We start from the raw sequence: 16,323 nt of genomic DNA on the forward strand, positions 1-16,323 counted from the left end.
GAGAAGAGAAAAGGCTGGACCAGACCTCCTTCCTGGTTGTTGTAAGAGTCCTGTTCACTGCATTGACTGAGGTACATCCTTGGAGAAAGGGGTTTTTGGGGAAGAGAAATTGTAAACTCGGATTTATTTTCCTCATACCTGTCCTGTACAGTGATTGCTATGTTATTAGTCTACAGTGAGGATTTAGCACTGAACACATGTTGGTTGCTCACATTCAGATTCTGGCTGTTAGGAAATGATACAGTTCTGCAGAAACCTGACTGTGTATCAATGAGAAAACGTGTTTCACACTAACAGCTCTGCAGCTTCAGACTTCAGAGCAGAAGCCTCCGCAAGAACCTATTTCATACTGTTTAACTTCTATTTACAACTTCACATTCCATGCACTTCTCATTGGGATCTTCTAGGAGAACCTGTAAAAATGGCTGCAGAAAGTACTCAGGGCTGGCGACACAGAGCAAGTGGTTCCTCGCTGGAGTCTGTTGTCCAGAACTCTGCATTAAACGACCAACTCCACATCTGCCTTCCATCGAGGTGGGGTGAAAATTGTTGTTAGCCCTTAATGTCAGAGAAGCTGGTGCTGCTGGCATTGCAGCTATCACTGCAACTTGATGATGTGCTCAAAGTGCTGGAGGCAGTGCCTGATTCTAGGAAAGAGGAGGGCAAAAAAGGTCATGAAAGTATGTTATGGCTGTTGTTCACAACTGGTGTGTTGTGAAAAACATCTCATGGTTTTCACAACTTTACTTGACAATAAGAATCTTGAGAGAGACAATCATCTCATTTAAAGTAAATAGCCTACCAGAGCTGCTTAAAGATTGAGCTGATTTTGAATTGCCTATGAGCATCAGCAGGTTGTTTGCTGGAATCCAACCTTCTCTACCAGTGCTAAGGTTCTTTACGTACCTAAAAAAAACCCACAAAAATTCAAGTCAGATTGTTTTATTTGATGCCTTTGAAAGTTTTGTCCTAAACATCTGCCTTCCAAGCACAGTTCTGCATATAAACATTTCCAAACACGGATCTGCATACCAAAGTCCATTCTCCCCTTCATGAACCAGTTGAACTAGATCGCCACTTTTCACTGTAAATTCTTCAGCAACTCCTTTCTCATAATCAGTCACAACTGTATATTTACCAGGAGTCTAAATGCACACAGAGGGAAAACAAACAAATTATTTCTACTGAGCACTTTCAGGCGTGTTGCAGCTTTTGTTATGAAATGAGAGCACTTTCCCCTTCTCTCTCATGCACAGACATGCTGGAGACAGTGTAAATAAACATACTGAGAGACAGTGAAACTTTGCTGCTGGATCATGTGCAGACTCAGTACATGAATTCTCACGCTGAAAAACTCCCGTTGAAATGTTGCCATTTCAACAACTCATTCAAATCTCTTCAGGGGAAAACATATATAATAAAAAAAATAATCAAAATAGTAAAGAAAAGCAAACCAAGCTAGAAACCAGCAACCTGATGTGTATGTGTGGTCTGTTGACATGGTAGCTGAGCATATAATTTCTTGATTATTGTACCATGGGTTAAGCAGCCCTGGTCTCACTCGTCCGCAGCTGCCAAAAGGCACAGATGGACCTTCCCAAGGCCCAAACGCAAGGCTGGTTCAAGAGAAGGGACATTTGCCATCGCCCAAGGAATTTTTCCCAGCTGAGAATTTCAAGGCAGACGGTCTCCTTCCTGCAAGCTTCAAAAGCATTCCTCTAAACTGCCACACACAATGTATTGGTATCCTTTGCTTAGCTCAACACGAAAGCTTTTCTGCTTACCAGCTTCATCTCGCCTCCACCTCCTCCTCCTTCTTCCTCCGCATCTGATGAATTCAGTGGATCTTCAGCACTAGACCAGCCATCATTTTCTTCAGATGCATCAAGAGAATGTGATGTTTTAGACCAGCCTTGTGGAACAAAAAGACAACGGTAAACTTTATAGCCATCAGTCACTGACTGCGAGAAATCTTCCCACTGAAAAGCTCTTAAGTGATTAATGAAAGCACATGGGAAAAGGTGCACAGGGAACTTACTACAGCCACTGGGTGAAATTCACAGTTGGCAAAGGTTGGCCCCATTACAGTAGGTAGAGTTGTGGCAATGCAAAGCAGTGAATTTGGCCCTTTGGATTTATAGAGAGGGAAACAGATGGAAAGAACACAAATCCTGAACTAAGAAGCCACTATTTGTCTCTCATACAAAGATGACAGAGGCCCATTTTCTTGGGAGAAGGTAGAAGACAGGAACATAAACTTTATGGGCAGAGGATGACCACACAGGCTTGTGACCCAAAGCAACCTAACAAACCTGCTGGAACAAGAGATGGATATGCATTGCCTCCTTCAAACTATTGATCACTTAGAGCTGTCAAATTCAACAGCTAGGGGCACTCTGCACTTCACCTGATGAGGCAGTTTATTATTTAAGGGTACACAAGGATACTTAATCACACTGACTTAGTGTTAAGTTACTGCACCAAACACCATAAGAACAACCATAACACCATAAGAACAACCATAAGAACAATATTCTACCTGTAATTTATTGTGAAGTGTTCCTTTTTCTCTCTCAGGGTGAAGCATTTAATTTATTTACAAAGCTGAATCTTATCCAGAGTACACAAAATCCTTTGCCAAATAAAACTACAATAATTTTACCAGCCTTTCAGTGAGGTCAGCAGTTGCTAATAAATATGTCAAGCTTATAATGAAAAAAAAAAAGTCATAATAAGAGACAAATATTTGTAAGAAAGATTTTGGTTCAAGCCAAATGGTAACAACAATCAAACTCAGTGAAAAGAACAAAAGAAGAGCAAACCTCACAAATTCTATGTAACTACTGTTGAGAAAGCACCAGCATTTTTGCTCTTCACTGTTTCTGAAGCATTTGCCACATGGTTGGTCATGCCAGTGCATGAGGGAAAAAACAGAGAGCATTGCCAGAACCAAAGCAATCTAGGAATCACAGAAACAAATCACACCCAGAGCACATCAAACAGAGTGGGACTTCTACCTCGCCTGCGCTGCTGGATGACCTACACAACATTAGAAGTACTGACCCACTTGGCCCTGTCCAGGGTTAAGAATGAACTTCCATCTGTGAAAAAACTGAGTGATAAATTCCTGCTGTATTCCCTGCAAATTTCCTTGAAGGTCACTTCTTATAGTTGGGTCATGGGACACAGATGAAACCCTTTATTTCCAGGCTAAGAACAATGCAACCAGTGAAAACTTGGTTTCTCCTAATTGTTCCAAGCCTTCATTAGAAACAGAACCAGTGAGTTTCACAAAAGAAAAAGAAAGTGAAATCACTGTAATTGCTCTGCCTGTAGCTTCACATTCACTGGCCTGCACATCTGGAACGTTTTGGGAAACAGCTCTTGCTCCTCAGACTCTTTCATTTCATAAATTGTGCTGATGTTGGTAAGAGCAGACCTGCCTGACCCTGCCATGGCAACAGCACTCTTACTCCTCATACAGGCCATCACACTACTATTAACAAGTCCATAACAAGTACCCTGCACAGGGAAGGGAATTGTGCACTATGGTTATATTCATACCAGCCAACTACAGACACCAAAATAATACATGCACATTCAATGTGCACCTGTATGTTCTGCACAGTGAGACTAAATCAGAGCTCCCTGTTAAGGCAGGAAAAGTAAGAAAATGGCAGACAGACTTGAGAAAAGACATAGTTATGCAGAAATAACTTTAGATTTGATGCTGCCAGAAAATCCAAGAATTCATTAACTGCTTCTCTTCAAAATGGGCTCACAAATTTCCTCAAAAAAATCTGTCTGCAAGTTGTGACTCTGTCACTAATAAATATTCCTTGAGTTTGCTAAGATGCTAAGTCAGAGCAATATAGCAATAAAAGGAAATGACTGGTGCCAACGTGCTCTGCAATTGGGGTGCTGTGATCATCACTTGGTACAATTTCATCCTGAAATGCCTGTGACAACTGCTTGCTTATCCCTCTTTGAGCTGAGGAAGAAGAGATGAAGTGTCAGAAAAGAGTTTGGAATGTGCAAGACTGAAAGGGGAGTCACCAGATGTTTTAAATTAATTTACTTGATTTAATGGTCTCACAAAGTGAGAGGCTGCTGGGCAGGACAACACATCAGACAAGTTTGTTGCAAGGATCCAAGAAATCCTACTGTAAATTAGCAATGATTAAGGAGTTTCTAGCCTTGAGTAACCCAGCATTGTGGAAAAGGCCACAAAACACCCCTTGCTTTCCAAAAGCATTTTCAGCCTTCTAGAGGGGCTGGCACCTGGAGATTTCAGAAGTTTGCTACCTGCAGAAAAATTAACCTTGTGACTCCTAAATCTACATGTGTGGAGTTTGTGCACACATCTGGCCTCAGACCATGTGAATGCTGTTGCATAGTTTTCCCCAGCACAGCAGCTGAACCTTTCCACACAGATAAATGGCTGTCCACAAGACAATGGCTGTGGAAACCTGGAGAGGAGGATGATGCAAAGGTTTGAAATGGCTTCATCATTAGAATATCATTTTCTAAAAGAGATGGTGGAGGAAAGAGAGTCAGAAGGATAAGGACTGCTCTCCTTGTACTCTAGTTAACTAGCCCTAGTGATTTGTTACTCAAGCTTTCGACAATCTTGCTGATTAGAAATGGGTCATTTAAATGAAATAATTTTCTATTCTCTGCTTAGCTGTGGGTTGGGAGGGCAAACTGCTACAAAGGCTTCAATTAAATCATTTAGGGTTCACAAGGTGGTAAAAATCATTCACTACTACCTAAAGAAAGAGACAAGAAGACAGTGATTACAGAAATAAATGTAGATCTAAGAGGGAAATTCCTCATGAGAGTGATGATCCCCACACAGTTTAATGTACATGAATCTCAAATTAATTCCTCCCCTCCCACCCACCCTCCCAAAAAAAAGGTTAAATCCTCTTCACAAAGGGAACAGTGACTGGAGAAGGCTAACTGTAAAACTCAGAGCAACTGGACACCCCAGTAATTCTATCAAATTTCTGTTTATTTCATCAGAAGAAGATCCCTTTTCCATTGCTCTCTCCTAAAAACTAGCTAGCCATATGCTACTTTATTTGATGCCAATGGAAAAGTTCAACCAGCAGTGCTATCAAAAACTATGTAAAGAAGCTGACAGAACCACTTGGAAAACCTCAGATGATATCAAAACTGCTGCACACAAGTGCATCCTTACAGGTATCCTCAGAGCTCTGATATAACATATTATACGTGGCTATTTGTGGAGTACAAGATGTGGTATCACTATACCTCTTAAACCAAAAGGAGTTGGGTCACTCACTACTTCATGGCGCTTAGCTTTTTTGTCAGGACTGGTAGGAGAAGCTGCAGGAGGATGAATAGGCAAAAAACACAGAAGAGAGATATTGAAGAACTGGAAAAAAGAGAATAGGTGGATTGCATGCTAATACCTTTGAGTTTACACTGGAAAACACGTGGATTTCTGTAATCACTCTAATTTCAGCCATCATTGGTCAAATTACATCAGAAAATTATTTATGTGTAGTTATTTGAAGATAAATTGGCAAATTCATTTTACAGTACTAGAGAAAAGCATATGTGAACTTTTCTAGGTGAGGCAGACATCAAGGAGACAATCAACTTTAGACAATCCATTTGAGACAAACGCTACCATCATTTTTACATAAATCTAATGCTAGAGCAATACCTGGTCCTGTAAGAAGGATCATTGGCAATGTCTGGCTTTTAGCAGAAGGAGATGGAGTTTCTGTCAAGGCAAGCATGGGATATTAGTGCTCACCTCATTAGCATTAGATGCACAACCCTAGAGTCTCTCCAGAAAGAACTCAAAGGTAATCGGGGTTTTAAAGAGGCATTCTGAACAGATGCTTGGAAAAAAACATAAAACTCATGCTCTTGAACAAGTGCCATCATCTTAATGAAATGCAGACTGTTCAGAGACAGCTGTTCAAAGAAAGAAGTGAATGTACCAGTGTGATTACTTGGCAGAAGGAAGCAAGAAAGCTCTCAGACTTCTATTGCCCAGTTTATGGGGGGGGGAAACCAACACCAAAACCAAACAAAAAAAACCCCAAACCCTCCCAACCCCCCCCAAAAAACCATCCCCACCAAACCCCTACCAAATCTCCCCCAAACCCAAACCAAAAATCCACCAAAATCCCCACTGAAAACCCAACACCCCCCAACCAACCAACCCACCCACCCTAAAAGAACCAACAAAACAAACACAAAAACCCCAAACCAAAACAAAAATCCACAACAAATAAAAAAACTCCCCCCCCCCCCCCCCCAAAATAAAACCCCAACAACAAACCCAAACAAATCCCTAACAAAATACAACAAACTGGAAAGCAAAATGAAGGAAAACCAAACCGAACCAAATCCAACCCCAAACCCCACCTATCCAAACAAACAGAAACCCCACAACAACAATAGCCTCCCCCCCATTTCTGGGAGCATAGCAAAATTCTCAGTGTGTGTGTGTGTGTATCTATATACATCTCCAGCAAAATATTGTTATACACATTCTGCTGTTGTCATGGCTTTGGGAGTTCCATTAGAAAGGATGCTGATGTAGAAACATTCTGGCAAAATCTTGATTCCTTTCTGCCAAGTACAGGTGCCTTTGGGGCAGATCCACTGAAGCTAGAAGCAGGCTAGGTGTCTGATCTGAAGACAACTTTTTTTGTCTAGTTTCCTTACAGGAATGGGGCACTATCAACTCCTTCCTTGCCCTCGATAGTGAGACTGGGGGCATTGCAAACTGCACCTCTTTCCTTGCATCAACATCAGCTGCACTTCTCCCAGCTGCATCTTTCCCTCACACTCTTGAGTTGTTTTCTCTTGAAGTCTTCCTGTCAGGGTCAGTAACTCAGGAATCTAGGCTTTAACTGTGGAAAATGAACTACCACACAGACTGAAAACTTGTTACACTACAAACACCAACCTCTTCTCTCCCCCCACCCCAAATGATGCCTCAATTACAGCCTTAAAAGGAAAACAGTATAGCTCTTTTTAATTTTTCTCCTGACTTTTGAGGTTAGTAAAGCCCTGCAGTGTAAAATGGTTCTTTGACACTACAGAGCATTCTTAGGTACAGCTAGTGTCATCTACAAAGGAAGAGAGAGAGACAGAAGGAAAGGGAAGAAGGCCATGAAAAGATCCAGGGAAAAAAATAATTTGGAGCTCTGACAGGGAACCTGTGTGTTAGGATAAGAAATGACAATTGAAAGTCCAGGTTCAACAGAGGAACCCAAGCAGCCAGTTGTTCTTCCTGTGCAGGGGCTTGTACTGTCACTGGTTCAGTAAATGATGGGAACCAAAACTAAAGGGAGAAAACTGAACCAACAACAAACCTCTTCAGAGCAGGTAATGCTGAAAATTGTATCCATAGAAAGAGAACCCTGAGAAGCTGAGTAGCTCCAAGACAAGACCTGCTGCAGACCTGGGCCTCATAACATTTCCCACCTCCTTTTGACTACTCCTAATCTGAGGTGGCTTTGGGCCTGTCCACACCACAGAGTGTAGCACAGAAAGTCCAAGCTAAGCACAGATACGACCAGCACTCTGGTGTAGTGTGGACAGCACTTTGTGAGTGGGCTGCCTTAGGGCTGAAAGCAGCAAAGCCCTGCTTGTTCAGGTGTAACGCTGCCTTTACCTGCACTACCATCCCTACTCTGCTGGTGGATCTGCCTACGCATCTGCAGTGCAGGCATGCTCTTTGCAATGACTGGGAATAATACAGATGTAGAAACTCACCTTTGCCTTTCTCGGGGTACTTTGGTGCTACTGTGGTGCCACAACTTTCCTGACTTGTGAGATCAGCTTTTTTCTCCTCCATTTTTTTAGTATTTCTGATGTGGTTCTGTGAAGGACTGTTTAATAGAAGAAAATAAAGACAATAAAACACCTTCAGCAAATCTGGGGGTTGATGACCTTCAATCACGGGCTGCCTTTTACACAGAGGTATGGAAGCTGAAAGCCACTGTGCTTATAGTAGCTACTTCTTGGATCAGAGCTTCTAGTCATCAGTAACTGTGCATTTACAGACCATGAGCACTTACAAAGGACAAAGGCTCTCATAATTGACTGCAACTGATTGCACTATGGCAGTGAGAGCTATTGGAAAGACAGCTCAGGACAGCTTCTGCTACAGACACATGTTGTGTGCTGATAGTTTTGTACTGAAAGTAATAAGGGGGAAAAAAAAGAAAAAGAAAGAAACTCTGCCCCTCATAAGCTCTTAACACAGGAACAGATGAGGGATGAACAAACACCATAGGCTGGATCTTGCAGTTGGGATCACACCTCTAGTGGGAAATGGAACAGAGGAAACATCCCACAAATACTGTGCATCCCAAAAATTATCCCCAAGTGATAAGTAGATGCATAAAACATTCAGGGTGGAGAGCTACTGATACATATTTGAGTAAACACTCATATGTGGGAATGACTGAAGGTAGCAGCTTATGGGTATATACACATAGACATATCATGAAAAAGAGTGAGTAGCAAAGTATTAGAAAGAGATGTCAGGGAACAGCAGAACAGCAGGTGGGAGCAGAAGACTAAACAGGTTGGTAGTATAAAGAATAAAAAATAGGAAAAGAAGAAAACTTGACTCAGAAGTCGAGACACTGAAAGAATCAGGGCACCCCTCTTTTAAAAAGAAAATTGGATGAAAAGAACAAGGAACAAAGAAAAGACAATGTCCCGAGAAATTAAAAACCACAAACAACCAAGGAAGCTAACATGATATCTGACAAAGAAGAAAAAAAAGTAATCCAGGTGAAGGAAAAGAGAGAAGGAAGGAAAACGTTGCTCCACACAACTCTCTTATCTGAGGTGCAAAGTATATAATTAGCTGGGTTTGGATTTTGGCAGGTGCAGAGAATTACTCTTCTGTGGTGTTTTCTATCAACTAGCAAAGCCTATACCACTGCTGCTCAGTTTAACTGCTCTGGAGATGTATAAATTCCAAACGTAACAGCTTTATAGTAAGAAGAGACCTAAAATAAGTCTTAAAACATACAGGCTAGCATCAAGAGGTAGAATAATGAAGAGCTGCAAACTAAATGTATTACAAGACAACCAGGCTGCTTTGACAACACACTTACCTTGTACAAGATGATGCTGGTAGAGGTAAACTCTGTGTTTGTTCTAGTGTCCTGTGCTGGCTAGCTTCTGTGACGGAGGAAAGATACAGAGTATTAAAACTGACTTGTGTTTTGAGTTTTCAATTTTTATAGTCTGTGGCAGTTTTAGGCTGTGCCTGGGATGCCTAGGAAAATTTCCACAACTCTCAAGCAGAAAGTAGTAGAATGTAAATAAATTACCATTGGATGTAAAAGGGAAAGTAATGGTAAGGTCTAAATAATCCCAGTGGTCTGCAAACGAACCTAAAGTTAGTTGTGTAAACTAACTGGTTTTCTTTTTGGTTTCTTCACTCTAGCAGATACTAGCTGGTGCTTTTGCTTGGCTGTTGCTGACCTTGGCTGCATTCTTTGTTGTGTCTAAGTACTAACAAGCTACTCTCTGCTTTTCTCCTCTTTTTTCTTGTCCTGTGTACAGAGGGGAAGCGGAGGAAGAGGAGGAAACTGTAGGTAACCCCCTGGTTTTGTCCAGGGGCATTCTTGTGTTGTTTATAAATTGTAAATATTGCATATTTTGTATATATTCATTGCATTCCATATTTCTAGATTGTAGTTTTGCTTGTAAATATAGCTTCATTTGCTTTCAACTGAGCTAGTCTGGCAAATTTTATTTTTGGGGGTAATTTCAACCCACCACACACAGACCTACACAGTGAAGATATACAGGGCAGGTTTGGAAGTTCAAAGATAAAAAAGGTGAAAAATATATTTTACCTCTGCATGCCTGCAGTTGACTCGTCAGCACTTTTCTTATTTCATTTACCCAAGTAGCTTTAACTTCAGGGGTTGGTGCCTACCCAAAAATAAGTACAATTAGCCATCATGCACTCAAAGAGCTGCATGACAAAGTATAGCCTCAGAGGAATCCTTCAAGAGGGGTAGAGTTCCCTCTCCAGACCTTCAGTGAGCAGAAATTCATTGTGACAACCGGAACATGCTGAAGCAGAGGCTGTGCATGTGCTGTGGTCAAACCCTAGTTTCCAAGCCATCCACTACTCCAGTGAGAGCAACAATAATGGTATGTAAGATATCCTTCATGGTGGCTGTAAAATGGGATTATTTTTTTCCACAGAAGACTGTGCAGTTGCAATATATTCACAGAATGGCTTAGTTTGAAAGGTACCTTAGAGATCATCTACTCCAATCTCCCTGCCATGGGCAGGGATGCCTCTCAATTAGACTTGGCTGCTCGAGGCTGCATCCAGCCTGTCCTCTAACATGCTAGGGTGGAGGCATCCATGACTTCTCTGGGCAGCCTACTCCAGAATCTACCTTATGAATTAATCTGGTTATGGCATTTTCCCTGTCTTCTGTGTTTCCTCATCACTGTCTATTGGTGATATAAGAGAATAAAAAAATCTCCAGAACTTCTTCCCAGCTCTGCTTTTCTCCCCCTCTCATTTCCACCCCCCCCTAGTTGTAGTGGCATGTTATTTACCTGTATAATGTAAACTTCTTCCCTTGCATTATACCATATTTCAAATTTTTTTGCATCACCTTTGACATTTTCTGTTATTCCAACTGCTGCCATCTGGAAGCAAAGAGAAACAGGTGACCCATCATATTGCATTGACAGTAACAATTGAGCAGGTAGTCAGTGATACTCTTTGTGACCCTGTTTCTGAAAATGAAAACCACATTTGGCTTCTTCCTTGAGGAAAATAATAGCTAATAACATATGATCTGCATGTTAAGACATAAGAGATTTTGTGCTTTGTATCAGCTTGGCTACCTTGGAGGGAAGAAAGGTTTGAGCACATTGAATTGATGCTGACTCACAAAATGTCTCTTTTAAAATTCAGACCAACAGATCTTATCTCTATTTTATACTACCCTCCTCTGCATTTTCTATGTGATTAATGAACAGTCATTCAGCTAGACTAGTATGTTTTGGATTTTCTCAAAGGATAATACCCCCCCCCACTATCTCCCTAACAGACGGCAGTACAAAGTAACACGGACCTGCAGCACCTGTTAGATCTGCCTGAAAGGGCAAAACTGTAACACAGCTGCACAGAAAACTAGAACATTGTATTGCTGCAGGCTGAGGCCTCAGTACCTCAACCTGGTTCAACTGCTCGGTGTCTTACGTTTAAGGAGTGTTTGTAGCTGTAGGAAGGTGCTTTCTCATATCCCTCTCCATTTTCTTCTCGCTTTTTACAGAACAGCACTGCTTTCTCGTGGAGGAAGAGGTGTCGCTGCATTGGCTTGAAGCGTGCCAGATCTTTCACCTTTGAGTGACCCTTTTTATGATCAGTCCACACATTGAAGGATCCCTGCATTAAAAGCTTGCCCAGCTCATTCAGGTTTCCCTGGAACAAAACGAAACAAAACAGTTACATTTATAACTATAAAGACATAACATCAGACTGAAATGCAGACTCTGGACGGGTCTTTATGAGTTGTGTCATTCCAAGCAATCTCTCATGTCAGTGTTTGTGTGGGGTTTGGAAACAATAAAAATGAAATCCGTGTTGGATTTTTATACATAATTTCCTCTCCCCAGCACTGTTCAGGCAGGATTCTACAGTCAGGAGTACCAGTATCAGAGACACAGAGAGCTACAAAGAGAGAAAGAGGGAGGCACAACGCATAGATTTGGTTGGTTTGTTTTGTGTGTTTTGTTTCCCCCCCTCCCCCAAAGCTGCTTACATTGTGTGGGTTTTTTAATTTAATTTGTTTTGGTTTGTCTTTTTGCAGGTTTTTGGTTTTGCTTTGCTTCTAACTGGAAGTCTTGGGTGTAGTTTTACACATACATACAAAAACTTAGTAGTGCCTCCCATTTGGCAGTAGCCTAAACCAGACTCTTCGTGATAATTTTCAGTTTCTAACTCAGTGTCAAGTGGATCAAAGGAAAAAGCAAAACTTGAGTAGAAGGAGCAAAATATTATTCATAGCAGGAAAACTTCAGGAGAGCATAGAGACATCCATTTAAAATTATTTTCTTTATACAATTCAGTTTAAAGGCATCTTTTGTCAAACAGTAGTCTTGTTATTGCTACACAGTATAGGTGATGCTGTACATATATCTGAGAAATAAACAAAATGAACTAAAAATACTGTAACTCACATCATAGCCTGTAATGGCTATCTGGTGCATAGAATCATTAACTGCTTTGAGAATGCCCAGTATAGAAGTTAATGCCTCCTGAAGATCTTCAGCACCTTCACAGTTCTTACTGTACTTCAGCATTTCCTGAATAGGCAGGGAAGGACAACACGCTTAATTAGATCTGGAAACAGCAGTAACTAGGAATATTCAAATTTTGCCCTGAATTTGGGCTAAGTTTTTTCACTTATCCTGTAAAGTTTTATATCGTATAATCTAGTGGGTTAAATACAGGCTGGAACCCAGATGACCCTAAAGTCTTACTTCTTATCTCTGACGTTAATTAGGCAAATTTATTTCATTCATCTAGAGATTTTGTAAACTCTACCAAAAAACTTTACAAGACTAATTTTGCAAATACATTTTTAATCACAATTGCTTAAAGAAATCCAACACAGCCACAAAAAAAAAACCAAACACAAAAACAAACCCAACAAACAAACCGAAACCAAATGTGAAAAAACAACAACAATTTTGTATTTCTTATTTTTAAGAAGTGAACAAATGTAAAAACATAGGCAAATTTCATTTACTCTTTGAATTGTGGGAAGATCTGGGATGCTAGTAGTAGATTCAAACTCTACTGCACTAAGCACAGAACTACACAATGTATCAGGTTGGAAGAGACCTCCAACATTAACTAGTCTAACCTTCAACCCAGCACTGAAGGGTCAACACTAAATCACATCCCTAAAAGGCAGGTCCACACACCTCCAGGGATAGTGACTCCACCACTGCCCTGGGCAGACCATGTTTGAGAACTTTTTCAATTAAGAAATATTTCTTAACATCTAGCCTAAACCTCCCTTGGTGTAGCTTGCAACCATTTCCTCTAGTCCTGTTGCATGTCACCAAGGAGAAGAGGCTGACCCCCTCCCTTCAGGTAGCTGTAGAGAGCGATGAGGTCTCCCCTCAGCCTCTTCTGCTCTAGACTGAACAACCCCAGCTCCCTCAGATGCTCCTCATAGGCCATGTGCTCCAGGCTCTTCACAAGTATTGTTGCCCTTCTCTGGACACACTCTGGCACCTCAATATCCTTCCTATAGTGAGGGGCCCAGAACTGCATTTTCTACACATCTGAAAAACACATCCATTCTCCAAAGGGATTATTGGTGAAGCTGCATCTTCCAATTAGATCCAGACAAACATAGCTACAAGTCCATGTGGAACCCCCCAGAGTTCATAGCATGAGAATTAGCCTTTACTCACAGACTGCAGGCAGTTAAGATACTTTAAATTAAAACACTAATACTCCTTTACACAAGCTTTTTAGAATTAATTCTTTAAAAGCTTTTTAACAAAATTGGGTCCAGGCCAATTTGTTTTTTTAGCTACTGTTAAACACAATCATAAAAAACGTGTCTGTCTGGGCCCCTCAGTTTAAGAAGGACATTGAGACACTTGAACGTGTCCAGAGAAGGGCAACGAGGCTGGTGAGAGGCCTTGAGCACAAGCCCTATGAGGAGAGGCTGAGGGAGCTGGGATTGTTTAGCCTGGGGAAGAGAAGGCTCAGGGGTGACCTCATTGCCCTCTACAACTACCTGAAAGGTGGTTGTAGCCAGGAAGGGGTTGGTCTCTTCTCCCAGGCAACCAGCACCAGAACAAGAGGACACAGTCTCAAGCTGCACCAGGGGAGGTTTAGGCTGGATGTTAGGAAAAAGTTCTTCACAGAAAGAGTGATTGTCCATTGGGATGGGCTGCCCAGGGAGGTGGTGGAGTCACCGTCCCTGGAGGTGTTCAAGAGGAGATTGGATGTGACTCTTGGTGCCATGGTCTAGTCATGAGGTCTGTGGAGACAGGTTGGACTCAATGATCCTTGAGGTCTCTTCCAACCTTAGTGATACTGTGATACTACTGTGATAAATATTTGTTACTTTAAACATGGCAAAACTTTGTGCATTAATTTAAAAATGTAAACTATTTGTGCCCTCAGTAAAGCATGTTTAAGTGAATCACAATGACATCCTCTGTAAAATCATCATGAAGTGCTCTCAGTCAAGTACTCTTCCTAGAATGCATTTCTTAGAATCCAATAAGGTAAATTCCTGCAATGTGGATAAAGCAACTATAAATGAAAAGTAACAAGTACTTCAGCTACTCTCTTTTCTTTGTTGCATAGGTTTCTTGGCTTCCACTTCCTCTAAACAACTTTCCACCCTTCTCTTCAGCAAAAGATTAGAAGCAGTTACACAAGGTGTCTCTGTGTTACACAAGGTGCCTCTGAAAAACGACCGAGCTGAAAGCTGATGGACTGGGCCCCTCAGTTTAGGAAGGATGTTGTCTTGCTGGAACGAGTCCAGAGAAGAGCAACAAAGTTGGTGAGGGGTTTGGAACATAAGCCCTATGAGGAAAGGCTGAGGGAGCTGGGGTTGCTTAGCCTGGAGAAGAGGAGACTCAGGGGTGACCTTATTGCTCTCTACAACTACCTGAAGGGAGGTTGTAGACAGACGGATGTTGGTCTCTTCTCCCAGGCGGCCAGTACCTGAACAAGAGGACACAGTCTCAGGCTGCGCCAGGGGAGGTTCAGGCTAGATGTTAGGAAAAAGTTCTATACAGAGAGAGTGATTGCCCATTGGAATGGGCTGCCTGGGGAGGTGGTGGAGTCACCATCATTGGAGGTTTTCAGGAGAAGACTTGATGGGGTGCTTGGTGCCATGGGTTAGTTGTTTGGGTGGTGTTGGATTGGTTGATGGGTTGGACGTGATGATCTTGAAGGTCTCTTCCAACCTGGTTTATTCTATGTATTCTATGTACTGGGATTTGTCTCGGCTCCAATTTACACTTCAGCCTGCTGACTTTCAGGTTTCTCGCTAGCAGGCTGAGAGAAGCAGCATTTAAAAAGTACAAATGAACAAAATGCACTTAGTATTATAGATTTTTAACACATACCTTTAGCAACAACTGGTATTTGGTTATTCTTTGAACGGGTTTCAGCAAGTATGAGTCCAAACTGAGCTTGTGATCCAGTTTCCTTTGGCATTCCTGTAGTCAGTGTTGGATTTAATCAGGACACTAATCAGTATTTTTGCTATTTGTTCTTCAGGTGATTAAAAAACCAAACAAAACCCCCCACCATCACCAACAAAAAATCAAACAAAAAAACCACACACAACCCCCCCCAAACACCAAAAAGCCAAACAAAAAATAATCTCGATGACAACAAAAGCAAACCCACAATTATTTTTAGAGACTAGAGCAGGCATACCTGAAAGAATACAGAATCTGAAAACTGCCTCCACAAACTTTCAGATCGAGGTTTATTTTGACAGTATTTTTCATAAATCTGGAAATCTTCCATCTGAAATTTGGGCCACAAACAAAGTTAATAAATTCCTATAGCTTTAATAGACAAAGTTCATAAGGATTTTTTTAATAATTAATAAGGCAATGAAAAAAAAACACAACCCAACAATAACAAATGCAATTTGCTGTGACATCCAGAGCAAAAATAAGTACCAAAAAATCATTGATTTTGTAATGGCTACTAATTTTGTACTTGAAACATCAGAACTATTAATTTTTGCATCAGTTGAATGTTAAGCACCTTACAAAGAAGGATATATTACATTTACAAGTACATATTTACATAGAATACATAGAATACACCAGGTTGGAAGAGACCGTCAAGATCATCGCGTCCAACCCATCAACCAATCCAACACCACCCAAACAACTAACCCATGGCACCAAGCACCCCATCAAGTCTTCTCCTGAAAACCTCCAGTGATGGCGACTCCACCACCTCCCCAGGCAGCCCATTCCAATGGGCAATCACTCTTTCTGTATAGAACGTTTTCCTAACATCTAGCCTGAACCTCCCCTGGCGCAGCCTGAGGCTGTGTCCTCTTGTTCTGGTACTGGCCGCCTGGGAGAAGAGACCAACATCCGTCTGTCTACAACCTCCCTTCAGGTAGTTGTAGAGAGTAATAAGGTCACCCCTGAGTCTCCTCTTCTCCAGGCTACAATATGAAAAACACTTCTATGAATGCCCAACTCTGAGTCCTGTGCAACCTATTTAAGTGTTTCAGTTCTTTTTTCTTTATGTATTTCATT

The 16,323-nt window shown here is 41.4% G+C and overlaps 1 protein-coding gene across 12 annotated transcripts in view; it reads right to left on the reverse strand.

Annotated features, from left to right (window-relative positions):
• Window positions 1–490: 490 nt before the first annotated feature.
• The window catches only part of MCF2L (MCF.2 cell line derived transforming sequence like), a 196,749-nt gene continuing 180,916 nt past the window's right edge, over window positions 491–16,323 (reverse strand). For 6 of the 12 annotated variants that reach the window (XM_054162839.1, XM_054162844.1, XM_054162842.1 and 3 more), the window contains 14 exons: window positions 15,476–15,568; window positions 15,160–15,252; window positions 12,232–12,357; window positions 11,252–11,473; window positions 10,600–10,692; window positions 9,876–9,954; window positions 9,126–9,192; window positions 7,768–7,883; window positions 5,696–5,755; window positions 5,278–5,352; window positions 1,785–1,912; window positions 1,033–1,145; window positions 803–906; window positions 491–647 (listed from right to left, as the gene is read on the reverse strand). In XM_054162839.1, the coding sequence (XP_054018814.1) occupies window positions 553–647; window positions 803–906; window positions 1,033–1,145; window positions 1,785–1,912; window positions 5,278–5,352; window positions 5,696–5,755; window positions 7,768–7,883; window positions 9,126–9,192; window positions 9,876–9,954; window positions 10,600–10,692; window positions 11,252–11,473; window positions 12,232–12,357; window positions 15,160–15,252; window positions 15,476–15,568 (1,464 nt within the window). In that variant the 3' untranslated portion in view covers window positions 491–552. Of the gene's footprint in view, window positions 648–802; window positions 907–1,032; window positions 1,146–1,784; window positions 1,913–5,277; window positions 5,402–5,695; window positions 5,756–7,767; window positions 7,884–9,125; window positions 9,193–9,875; window positions 9,955–10,599; window positions 10,693–11,251; window positions 11,474–12,231; window positions 12,358–15,159; window positions 15,253–15,475; window positions 15,569–16,323 lie in introns of those variants that run through there. The other 6 variants (XM_054162843.1, XM_054162848.1, XM_054162845.1 and 3 more) reach the window with 4 other exon arrangements.

This window comes from Dryobates pubescens, chromosome 7 (genome assembly GCF_014839835.1).
Source record: "Dryobates pubescens isolate bDryPub1 chromosome 7, bDryPub1.pri, whole genome shotgun sequence".
Classification (NCBI taxonomy): domain Eukaryota; kingdom Metazoa; phylum Chordata; class Aves; order Piciformes; family Picidae; genus Dryobates; species Dryobates pubescens.